General features: G+C 39.0%; 1 protein-coding gene across 1 annotated transcript in view; it reads left to right on the forward strand.

The window, feature by feature from the left end:
* The first annotated feature begins 1,064 nt into the window (after window positions 1–1,064).
* Window positions 1,065–13,080, forward strand: part of LOC108577154 (sortilin-related receptor-like) — a 12,843-nt gene continuing 827 nt past the window's right edge. Inside the window, exons 1-10 of the mRNA XM_017940262.1 lie at window positions 1,065–1,334; window positions 3,538–3,813; window positions 3,894–4,055; window positions 4,139–4,387; window positions 4,466–4,731; window positions 4,814–9,072; window positions 9,153–9,406; window positions 9,476–9,953; window positions 10,029–10,238; window positions 10,428–10,554. Coding sequence (XP_017795751.1) covers window positions 1,065–1,334; window positions 3,538–3,813; window positions 3,894–4,055; window positions 4,139–4,387; window positions 4,466–4,731; window positions 4,814–9,072; window positions 9,153–9,406; window positions 9,476–9,953; window positions 10,029–10,238; window positions 10,428–10,489 — 6,486 coding nt within the window. The 3' untranslated portion in view covers window positions 10,490–10,554. The remainder of the gene's footprint in view (window positions 1,335–3,537; window positions 3,814–3,893; window positions 4,056–4,138; window positions 4,388–4,465; window positions 4,732–4,813; window positions 9,073–9,152; window positions 9,407–9,475; window positions 9,954–10,028; window positions 10,239–10,427; window positions 10,555–13,080) is intronic.

Here is a 13,080-nt window from a genome sequence, read left to right on the forward strand (position 1 = left end):
ATAAAAGTGATTATAATAGATAATATATGATAATTGTAAAACTATCTAATGATTGTACTTTTTGTACAAGGTCACCTTATCAATATCCCCATCCACGTCCACACACCTCAACAATATTTTCAGTCGCAGTGTACTTTTTAATTAGCAAGTTTTTTTTTTGAGTATGAAGTTTTTAGTAAAAAGTGGTTAATTTGTTTCTCTTGAAAAGTTTCTTGAATTTAACATTCTAAAACGTTTTTAAAGAGTTTTATTTTTTTTCATTGTGTATACTACTTGAATACATGTAACCAGTACAGGGGGAGACGTTGGTGGTGTCGCCAGGAAATGAAAGCCATTATCTAATGTAGTTTTATTATTACATCTGAGAGTCGCCATTAAAAGTACTTGCTCCCCCAACGATGGTTTTCAATTTTATCACGAACATTCTTTTGAACTAGCTTCTGCGTCATTAATTATTCAATCAAGGACGTTGAAAATAATCGCTTTTTAATTATTTTGCCATCAATAATTTTCACAAACATTGAGAGGAGCAACTTTTGTTAATTTTAATATCCCTTAAATTGACGTATTCAATGTTTTAGACGAGTTTCGTATATTTTAATTAAACTATCATTACATTCTTCGAAGTAAAGTGTAGATGATAATTTGAATATTTCCTTAGAAATAATTCTGACAATTTAAATTCAAGCATGTTCTAAAATACGATGAAATGATCGCCAGAACGTACAGTTGCGTATTCAATGCACGATTCTTCATACCTCAATTTTCTTTCGTTACACATGCGGTATCGTATAAAACATCAAAGAGCTTCAAAATGTAATTCCGTTCAAACAGTTTTCATTTATTTCCATTTTATTCTATTATTACAGGACAATTTTCGAATTTACCTTAAAGTCTCGTACGCATGCAATGGGATACGCATGCGCGTTGACCTATACCAAATCGAGGATGCAGGTTGCTTGACTTGTGAACATCCTATATAAACGTGTACATATACACATATATATATATTTCTAGTTATATACATTTGTACATGGTGATTAAAGAAAGTCAGTCTGAGCAAGATGGCCGGCCGGATGGCTTCGGCCTTTTATTACTCCGCGCTTATTTTTCACTTAATACTGTTAACGGGTTTGAATAATGGACAAAGATTTGGTGAAAAAGCGAGAACCCTTCACATAACGGAGGACTACGAATCATACGGTTACAGACGGCCGTTAGTCATCAATCGGGATGAGTACGCGGACGATGCCAGCGAAACGTCATCTAGTCGAACGCGCAGGGATGTTCCTCATTCAGCGTTCCCAAATAATAATCCAAATATCACGACGAAGGTACGCAATTGGCTTTCTACGTATTATCGACGAGCCCGCGACTTTCGATTCGTTTGGTAGTACTGCGGTGCCATCGGTCCGTTCCCCGCATAATTTGCGTTGTTTTTGTTCTCTTATCAATCCGTGTACACTTGTTATTTGCCGATATGAACGATTTTAGAATTTTAAGGCGGCAGTTAATAAGGCCGGCCGTATACAGCGCTGCCTTTGTGCAGCGTGGCCTGCCAAGAGAGCGTAATTGCCATATTATGACCCTTCCGGACTAAATTTAATCAATCCTGACGAAACGGAGCAGAGAGTCATAGTCGTTCTGTTATTGACATGCAGAGGTCAGTAACCGCTTCGTTCGTCTCCTTTATTTTCTATGATGGGTCCTTTTTTTTTCATCACCCCTTTCCTTTTTTAATAAAATTGACCGACCCGTATATTTTAAATAAAGCAGTCATTGATTGTTATCATTCGGGGAGATGATTTGTTCGTTTTGGAATGTATCAGCTGGTATGAAATTTGCCGACCGACGGTTCGTACTAATTAAAATTAGTTTCACGTTTTGCTTTTGCATACCGTTCGTTGATAAATTGCAAATTAAGTAACAATTAGATGCTCAGCAAGGACGTAATTCGTAATTCACTGGTGTTGTACATTTAGTTAAATTGTAGAAATCGTTATTATGATTCGACGTGCTTTTTTTTTAATGATGGATTTGTCTTATTTTCTGTGATAATTATTGGAGTCATTTGATAAAAATGTACTTTGTTTCATTTCTAAGAAACTATGCTTTAATAGGTTTAACATTTTCCTAGTTGGAAATTGTTCAAAGAAATATATGCTACCATGAATGTAGCAATCTTGTAGTAATTTTGGCTCAAGTAATATGAATATAAATGAGGAGAAATATGGCAATTTTCTTTTTCTTTCAAAATATGTCACTTGAACTAAATGTTCGGCTGATACAGCTGTATGGAACAATTAGTCATACATGTGTGTCATACTGTGGAATATAATGAAATACAAGCAGTAACAAAGGAATATTGTATGTCAGCTGCATAAATCATTAAGATAATCTGCACAAACGAAGTTTAAGATATTAACCATTTAAAACAATAGTTAGAATTTCCTTGTGCATCAATGTTACTAATAATGTTATTAAAAATTAATAAATTTACATTAAAAATTTTGTAACAAATTATACATATTGAACATGTTTTATTATTTATGGACAAATATTGTCAGTAATTTCACATGAATACCTTTCACTTCTTTTTTGTGTATAATGTAATCACACCACACGGAACAATGTCCTTGAAGTTATTTAAGACCAAGGAGAGGAAAAAACAGAAAATAAAAAATTGTTTTATATTTTTTAGATTATACTTAAACATGAATGCTGACAATAACTTTGTGTTGCTAAGTTTTATCTTAAATTTAGTTATTATAAATTATTATGTTATTTGTCAATTAGCTGTCTTGCACTCTTAAGGCATTCTTTAATTTGACACTATTAGGTACCGGAAAAAGTTCATGCGGATTTATAACACAAAATTCAAGTAATCTGAACTTTGTTGAAACATAATTTTATTTAACAAAGAAAACGCCACTTTTTTTTTATAATTCTTTTCCAACGCTTTACAAGCTTATACATTCCGTTATTATAAAAGCCTTGAGTTTTTCTTGCTGTTTTAATCTTGACATCGTTTTTATAACGTTTATTTGCTAATAAGTTTGACATAGACAAAAACAAGTACATAAAACCTTCCACTGATACCAATTTTGTGCATTAGATTTGCGATCTACTAAAAGAAATTCGATTTGAGTTTCTTGCTGCCAGAAAAGCCGCACGAACTTTTTCCGGTACCTAATAGTATATTATTAAAGCTATTACGTCATATGAATGTGTGTATCTGTAGTGGAGAGAGTTTTCCAAGAACTGTAAGCATCTAATGATTCATATCTTTAATTGATTCATACCTGGTTATTTAGTTAAGGAAAAATTATTTCTTTAAAAATGAAATTTTGTTTTACTTTTTTTTTTCTTTTAATCAGTAATATCAAGAATTCAAAATTTCCTTGTGAGATAAATATATTTGTTTCTCCTCAGCTTATTCTTATCTATATTTTCTCAGCTTATTCTTATCTATAATTTCTTTGTTTTTGAAAATTACAATTCTGGATGTGCTTTTAAATTTATCTGTGTTTTTCATAGGTCAATGCTTTAAACGACTCACATCAACAATTAATAGTTCATTGGGTTGGAGAAGGATCTAATGTAATAATATGCTTAGCAAGAGATAGTACACCAATGGTGAGATTGCAAGGTACCAAACCTACAGCACCTAGCAACCCAAGTGCTGTATATATCAGTTACGATTATGGTGATACGTTTGTAAACGTGACAGAAAAATTTCGAGTTTCCTCTGAACCAAATGCACCATATGCTATTCTAGATAAATTCAGCAATCATCCAAAATATTACACATATGTAAGTTTCTGTTTTATTTGTGTCTTCTTTTTAATTTCCTCAGTTGTCTGTATGTTTTAACAATTCATTGTATTTTGCAGTGTATCTTTGTAGACACTACAAACAAATTGATCTTTAAAACACCTAATGATGGAAAAGACATTGAAAGGGTTGAAGTACAATTTACTCCAAATGAGATCTCGTTTTATGAAATGGACCCTAGATTTCTTGTTGCTCTGGATAAAGTTCATCCTTGGCGTACAGCTGTAAGTTTCTCAATATTTTGTCATGAAAAAAAAGAAGTGTATATATCGTTATTATTCTAACATGACTATATTGTTCTTAGTTGTGGTTATCGATGGATACTGGAAAAACATGGACGTCATTATATCCTTATGTAAAAGCATTCTTTTGGTCAACTGCACCTACACTAATGTTCGAACGCATGGAGCCTCTCGGATGGAACACCGTTTGCAAATTTGATATGCACCACGACAGACAGGAAATACTTAATTCGTTCACGGTGGTTATGAAATACGTGGAAGATTTTCAACTCAGAGGAGATTATAAATTTGCTACATCGAAGAGTGGAAAAGTATGCGACAAACACTTTATCTTGTATTTATTGTGGCTAAATTTGTATGTGATGTACAAGGAAGTTTTGTTCTTACAGAATGATACTGAACATTTGGATCTCTACGTTGCCTATAAGAATTTTAGTTTTGTCAAGGCTGAGTTCAGCACGAATTTACCCATTAAGGATTATCACATTGTCGATGTGTCACACAATAGAGTTTTCGTCGCGGCTTCCCACAGTGAAACCCAAGTGAATCTTTACATATCAGAGATGTTAGATCAACTTAAGGTAACGTTCACGTTATCTTTGGAAAACATTCTCACGTTTTTCCCGAACAGCACTTGGAAGGACAGTTGGTTGAAGTAAGTATACTTTACATAATACAATCTTATATAAGTTTCTGGAAAATCGATAGAGGAAAACTTTGCACGTGCTCCTTTTCAGTGATGTGGCAGACGAAGCATTTACAGATTTATATAAGGTCGAGGGTCTTCGTGGTATTTACATAGCGTCGCAGGTAAAAGGAACACCAAAATCAGGGTCCATTGGACCAGAGCATTTAATATCATTGATAACATTTGATCATGGCGCTACCTGGAACCCTATAAAACCACCCACAGCGACTCATGAAGGATTCTACGTTCATTGTACCAAACGCTGTTCCTTGCACCTGAGTCAGCGTTTCAGTCAACTGTATCCTGTAACCAGATCAGTATCGATCATGAGTTCCAAGTCTGCTCCTGGTATCATAATGGCTACCGGCGTGATAGGTCCGGATTTAAAAGGTTATCCCGCTTTGTACGTGTCCAGAGATGCTGGCCTTACATGGAAACAGGTCCTCAAGGACTATTACTTCTTCAACATGGGAGACCATGGTGGTCTGTTGGTAGCCGTGAAATACTTCAAATCACACGGGGAGACCAGAGATATCTCTTATTCCACCGACGAGGGGGAGACTTGGCAGTCTTACCAGTTTAATGAAAAGATGCTGCGCCTGTATGGATTAATGACAGAACCAGGAGAGAACACAACTGTGTTCACGATGTTCGGCTCAGCTAGTGGCCAGCACCAGTGGCTGATAATCAAGGTTGATTTGAGGAACGTCTTCGAAAGGTCTTGCACTGAGGACGACTTCAAGTTCTGGTCACCGTCCAGTTCAGATCAACCAGTGATGTCCTGTGTGCTAGGTCGAAAGGAAACCTATCAGAGAAGAGCAGCACGTACAAATTGTTATACTGGAGTGGATTACGACCGCCCAGTCAGGACAGAAATATGTCCTTGTGACTTCAACGACTACCAATGTGACTTCGGCTTTGAACGAGATGGAAATCCTTATCACTGTATTAGAACCAAGTCCATGAACTTCTACGACCCTTACGCCATACCATCCACCTGCATGCCAGGGAAGTTTTACAACAGAACAAAGGGTTACAGGAAAATAGCAGATGATGAATGTGTCGGTGGTTTGGCTAGAAACTTCGAGCCAAGCGAAATTCCTTGTCCCATTGAGGAGAAGGCAGCGTTCCTATTAGTAGCACTACGGGAGCACATTTCGCGTATCGATTTGGTTGAGGAAAAACTGGAAACATTACCCGTTCATGATCTAAAGAATGTCATAGCTATTGAGTTTGACATGAGGAATAATTGTCTGTATTGGGCGGACATCGTAAACGACACCATCGGTAGACAATGCTTCATGGATGGCACGAGTTACCCTGAGATCCTTGTAGAGAGTGATTTAAGCTCTATAGAAGGAATGGCGCTCGATTGGGTGTCCAATCTTTTGTACTTTGTGGATGGGGTTAAGATGAGAATTCAGGTGATCAGAACAGATGTGCCCACCATGGGAAGAATGCGTAGGACCATTCTGGGATCTAATAATCTACAGAAGCCTAGAGGAATAGCCGTGCACCCTATGAATGGGTACATGTTCTGGACCGATTGGGCTCCAGGGAACGCTTCAGTCTCAAGAGCCAACCTGGATGGTACAGAAGTGAAACGATTATTCGTAGAGCCAACTGTAGAGTGGCCAAACGGAATAACCATCGACCATATAGCTGAACAAATCTACTGGGTGGATGCTAGGCTAGATTACATTGGTTCCAGTGACTTCGACGGTAAGAAGTTCAAAAAGGTGATCTCGAAGAACGACAGGGTATCTCATCCGTTTGCCGTGGCGGTGTTCAAGGATAACATGTACTGGGACGATTGGAAAGAATCGATGATCTTCGTCGCTGATAAGGATCACGGTTTGGGTATATCTACAATCACAAGTCAATTGCCAGGTTTGATGGACCTCAAGGTGTTCGCTCACAGTATCCAAGAGGGCACCAATGACTGCGCCAACAACACTTGCTCGTACATCTGCGTGGGAGCTCCTCATGGCGGCCACGTGTGCCTCTGTCCTGATGGTATGGAGATGATCGACGGCAAGTGCCTGTGTCCAGGTGGAATTGAACCCTTCGCCAATTCCACATGTCCTCGAGTGGCTAGTACTTGTGACCCAACTCAATTTGCCTGTGGCAATGACGTATGCATCCCTGTGTCGTGGGTATGTGACAGGGACAACGATTGTGGCGACCACTCAGACGAGCTGAACTGCAACAGGACCAGCTGCACGCCTAACTTCGAGTGCGACGACAACAAGTGTATCTCTAAGCATTGGGTCTGTGACTTCGATCAAGATTGTCAGGATGGTCGGGATGAGATGAACTGCAAGTATCCTCGGTGTACAGAGTCTCAATTTCGCTGCGACAACGGCAGGTGTATCTCGCACAGATGGCACTGCGACGGTGAGGACGACTGCAGGGACGGATCCGATGAAAAGGATTGCGGGAAAATGACACATTTGAGCGGGTGCAAGACTGACGAGTTCTTCTGCAAGGTGGAGAAGTCGTGTATACCAGCTGGTTGGAAGTGTGACGGTGAACCGGACTGTGAGGACGGCAGGGACGAGGCTGACTGTAGCAAGATGGTCTGCGAGAGTTGGCAGTTTACGTGTAACTTGTCGCAAGTAAAGCACCGTTGCATATACAACTCGTGGGTCTGTGATGGGGACAAGGACTGCGCTGATGGCTCCGATGAGGCAAACTGCACCGTCGCTGTACGTCCACCCGCGCTTGCTCCAATCTTACCAAACAGTCCTTGTAACAACTGGATGTTTATGTGCACCAATAAGAAATGCGTACCTTATTGGTGGAAATGCGATAGCGTGGACGATTGTGGAGATGACTCTGATGAGATGGGCTGCGGTAACGATGACACCGAAGAATGGGCTATGATATTTTCCACGGAGCAGACAAAGATCTGCAGGGAGCATCAGTTTCAATGTTCAAATGGTGCCTGTATACCAGACTTGTGGGTCTGTGACGGTACCAAGGAGTGTCCCTCTGGCGAAGATGAAATGCATTGCAGTGACGTGGATCAGCCATCCTGCCACGAGGCCCAGTTTATGTGTCGCACAGATGGCTCATGTGTGCCCATAAGAAATGTCTGTAACGGTGTGGAGGATTGCTCTGACGGTAGCGATGAGTTAGGCTGCTCTGTGGAGCAACATTCGAGTCCAGCAGCCACACCATCTTGTTACGTTGGTCTGTTCCCTTGCGATGAGATACGGTGTTTTCCTCTAGCCTCATATTGCGACGGGAAACAGGACTGCGTGGACGGTTTCGACGAGAGCAACTGCGAGAAAAATAGTTCACGTGTGTATCAGGTGCTTGTGATGGGTGTGGACGAGCGTACTATGAACACCACTAGCCTCTTCCTGTTCTGGTGGATGCCTGTGTCCACTAATGTCACCTTTGAGTTCCTACCTTCCATAGCGTACGCAGTGCCTGGTGCAAATTGGACCAACGCCACAGAGTGGATCGAGGATATAAAGTACCAGTTTAACAACTTGAAACCATACACCAAGTACAACCTGACAGTTTACGTTAGGATAAGGGGGCAGTCAACTGTGTTCCCGCCGGCTAAATACCTGATTGTTCAAACTAACGAGGGTGTTCCTTCTGAGCCGTGGAACGTAACCGTGACACAAAAAGACGGGACCAGCGTGGAGGTTACCTGGCAGCCACCTCTGCATCCTAACGGAATTATCACAGGCTACGAGGGATTCGTGACGCCACCTATTCCGCCAATGCGATACTTCAGACAAAAAACTTCGGCAATTATAGATATGGCGTTCGAGGCGGGCAAGAATTATTCGTTCTGGGTAATAGCGAAGAATAAGGAACGAGAGTCTGCCTCGTCCAATGTGGCTACTTTGATCTTCGATGGGTCTGCAAATATCGATAACATTGAAGACCTTAAAGTGGTCGAGATCACTAACCACTCGGTAACCCTGACCTGGAAAGCACTGAAGGATGTAGATAGTTATCATGTTACTCCCAGGGTTCCAGGACCGTATCCTGAACTGAAAACGATCACCATTCTAGAGAATCACGTAGAGATAACTAAATTGGCGCCAGGAACCAATTACATCTTCGAGGTTGGTGCTATGAAAAGAAATTATGTTGGAAAGTTAACTATGATTACTGTCACTACTAAAGGCACTACTTTACCGACTGTCACTAATTTGGTCGCGCAACTGATAAAACCGAATGGAACCTCGGTGAAGCTTACTTGGGATCCACCTAAGAGCACCAAAAAGATCAAGTGGCAATACGCCATTTATTATGCCATGAATATGATAGAATTTTTTAAAGGTAAAAATAATTAATACTCGTAAGTGTATATTTTGGTCTTCTAAGGATCGATTTATTGATTGATGTGATTGTATTGATAGAGTACAAACTTCTGACGACAAATCTGTCTGCGACAATCAAGCATTTGGAAGCTTGCGAGTCTTACGTCTTTGCGGTGGGCGTGAATGGAGATTATGGTGCTGGTCCGTTCTGTCAGCCAGTCACGGTGTTCACGCATTTCAATAAAGGTGCTCCACCGAAGAAAGTCGGGGTTACCCGCTTTGGGAATTTCGGTGAAATAATGATTACTTGGATGGCCAGTTGTCCCATTATCGAGGAACCCATAAGATACACGGTAAATGACGAACGTTCAATATATGAATATACATATTCATTTCTAAATATTAATTTATTTAAATTTTAGATCACTGTGATGGAATATACGCTCAACAAACATTTTGAGGTTACTCTACCACCGACTAATGATACTATTATGAAGCATACATTTAACTCGATCAAACATGGCGGCAAGTATCGAATCACCGTGTCCACGGACGTTGAGGATGCTATACCCAGTCAGCCGATCCTTTACATGGCGCCGGACATTCAGCCACCGCATCAGCTCAAAGTTTTACCCGATAACGAGGACTTCATTGTCGTGTGGCGAGAACACGATCTACCAGACACTCTGAGAATCGCCAAGTACCATTACGAGATCTTAGTAGTGGAAGGGTCATACTCGATGAATGAATCGATCGCTAAGGTCTATAAAGTTGATCAGCCGCCGTACACGTTTAAGGAAGCGAAACCAGATGTCACTTACACTTTCGCCGTTCGCTTGGTCACCGAAGAAGGCTACCAGAGCCCACTGAGCGAGACTTTCAGTACCAGGCACACCTCGGGTATTTATTGTTTAATATTTCTATAAATTATTTTTATTTTTTTCATGAACTTTGGTATTAAATGGGTGTTTTCAGAAGTGTTATCTCTACCAGTGACGATGAATACGTCGAACATCTTGTCTTTTGCGATACCAATTTGTTTGTTGATCGTGGCCCTGGGATCTGCATTGACATATTTCGTGATAAGGCACAGAAGGTTAACCAACAGTTTCACACAATTTGCTAACAGCCATTATGATACCAGGCGTGGACAGGCAACATTTCCAGGCACTACAGATGGTTTAGGTGAATCCATTTAATGCTTAACTTTTTGATAACTTCAACTTTAACATTATAAAGTGAAGGGCGAATTTCATTGTTGGATTGTAAAGTTAGGAAATACCTGGGTCAAGAAATTTTTTCTTAAATCTCTGATTGATGTTTAACTTTTGAAAGTTGAACATTTTTTAAAATGTATACTTTTTCTGCTTGCAGAAGAAGAAGATAGTCCGGTGATCCGTGGTTTTTCAGACGACGAACCATTAGTGATAGCATAAATTCGCAAGTATCACACACCACAAAATACGTCCACCACACCATGAAGTATGCACATAAAACACAGGTACATCAGACCTTCTCTCTCTATACATATATATGATATTTACATGTAGGAGATATGTGCCAAGACATTATTGGTAACGATAAAGTTCGAGTATATATATATATATATATATGTATGTGTGTATGTATGTATATATATATATATATATAGGTAAGAGATAACCTGATCATAAAAGCGGAAAGCTTTTATAAAAGTGGCTCAAGACTGACATACACATAAACATGCCCGGATGTAACACGTGCACGTGTCATACACAACACACGTGGACACATTTTAATCATGTAATAGCTAACCAGAATTAATAGATCAATCATGGGCTGCTCAGAGCACTTAGATGAAAGCTTTGCGACGAATGAATGCGGGGAAAAATAAAAATAGAATCACACCACCCTATGTTTTTGTAGAGTACTAATTACATACGTGTAAATGTTATAAATTCTATTAAGTATACGGATGATTAAGTTTTACGTCATATCGGCAGGCCGTAAGAGAGAGAAAGAGAGGGGGGGGGAGAATGAGAGAGAGAGAAAGCGAGAGAGAGAGAAAGCGAGAGAGAGAGAGCGAGAGAGAGAGAGAGAGAGAGAGAGAGAGAAAGGATGGACATTGTTGTTTCATATTCACGTAAACGTAGGATGAGGGGGTGTGAGAGACATAAAGAAAGAGAAATAGAGGAATTTGTACATATAGTAAATATTTTGTACGAAAACAGCCGAACACTTTTAAGCTTTTTCGAGAGATGCCATACATGACGTTGACTATCGAATTTGTACTATATGTATAATGAGAGAAAATCGTTTCATTCTCCGACGAATCCTTTTATTTTTTACTATTTTCTTTATTTCGTATTTTTTAAATGTTACATTGTCGTAGAAAGTTCATTGTTTTCTCGAGCGCAGAGTTTTATTCGTTGACGAAAAAATTTTGTCCCATTATATAAACAACAAGGAAAAACAGGAAAATCAGAACCCAACTTTCGACGTTGCATTTAACGGGGAAAAAAACCGTGTAAGGGAAACGCTTGCTCTGCCTCCGCTCTGTTTTGTAATCAATCCGTTTCCTTATCTGTTATATATACACACACACATGACACCAACTATACGAACGAGCTTGTTCATAATTAATAATACAATACACACCGTTGTATTTTAGAGAAAAGTCACGGCATTAGTTTGCGACGATGGTGAAAGTTCCGTTAGCGATAACCAAAACGAAGAAAACAGAAAAAACAGGAACGAGTCCGTTTTTCTTCGACATTTTGAAGATTTTACGATCTTTGTATGAGAAGAAGTTATCGTATCGCGTTCGATTGTGAAAAGCTTGTAACATTTAAGCGATTGTTACACATTCTTGTAATTCGCGTATTCTGTGTTCGGTATAATTTAAAAGAAGAAAATCAGAGAGAAAAAGAAGAGACAAAGGAAAAGCAATTTGGATCGTTACAAGGCAGACAGGGTTGCAGATGGCGCTTTTATGGTAGAAAAAGTCGGAAACAGGTTGCGCTTATTTTTATCTACTTTTTAGCGAGAATGTTTATGGAAATGGGAGTGATGGTAGCGTGACCGCGTTGTTGCCAGTGCTGTCACGGATTTGTAAATAATAAAATATTTGTCATTCGATTGATCGATTCACCATAGAGAAGAAAATGTTAAGATCGATCTTTTTGTAATATCGAGTTGAAAGTTTAGCGTAGGCATAGAAACTTTGCATTTTATCAATTTTATCGAGAGATTTTTTGATGCCATATTTTTATTCCGTTCGTAATGGAACGAATCGAACGATTTTTCGGAAGAAACCATGCGCAATTTGGAGCTAATTGTTCTTTCGGCAACGCAACGTGTGCTAGAAGGTGGTTATGAAATTTATAAGCTTTCACAATGAAGAAAATTTCTCAAATATAAATCTGTGTATAGCTCATTTTAAGATATCGATCATTTCTGCAATTCGAAACGGTGAAATGGTCGTAAATATTGTCGTTAAGATTTTAATATACTTTACAGGCTTAGCATAAATGTTCGAATTATGAATTTTAACATCTTGTACAGGAAGAAGAGAACCCATTTCTCTCGGTTCGTTTTATAAGAAAAACCTTGTGATCGTTATTTGCATTTTTTCGAACGAATATTGAATGATATATCGCTTAACGAAGACGGAAAGCAAATCTGGTAGGGGAGAAGAGTGATTAGTTGGGTCCAGGAGAACAGGAAGTGTCAAGCAGTATTATCAGGGTCTGTTTAACCGCTAGTAATGAAAATGAAATTAGCGTATGTCGATTGAGAGATCCATTTAAAACTTGGCAGTACTGTTGTGAAGGGTATCACGTGTAATGGCGACTATATTTTACATTCTAAACGTGCTAAGATCGAATTCTAAACTTAATTAGCTGTTATCGAATTTACGATGGAACGATTTTTCAGCCTGATAAATTTTTAACGTGTGAAATTTTTGAAGGAGGCGTATCACAATTTTCTTTTTTTTTTAATGTATTATCCGTCTTAATGATATTCGTTCGATGATCGATTACAAATG

Source organism: Habropoda laboriosa, unplaced genomic scaffold (assembly GCF_001263275.1).
Source record: "Habropoda laboriosa isolate 0110345459 unplaced genomic scaffold, ASM126327v1 scaffold598, whole genome shotgun sequence".
Taxonomy (NCBI): Eukaryota; Metazoa; Arthropoda; class Insecta; order Hymenoptera; family Apidae; genus Habropoda; species Habropoda laboriosa.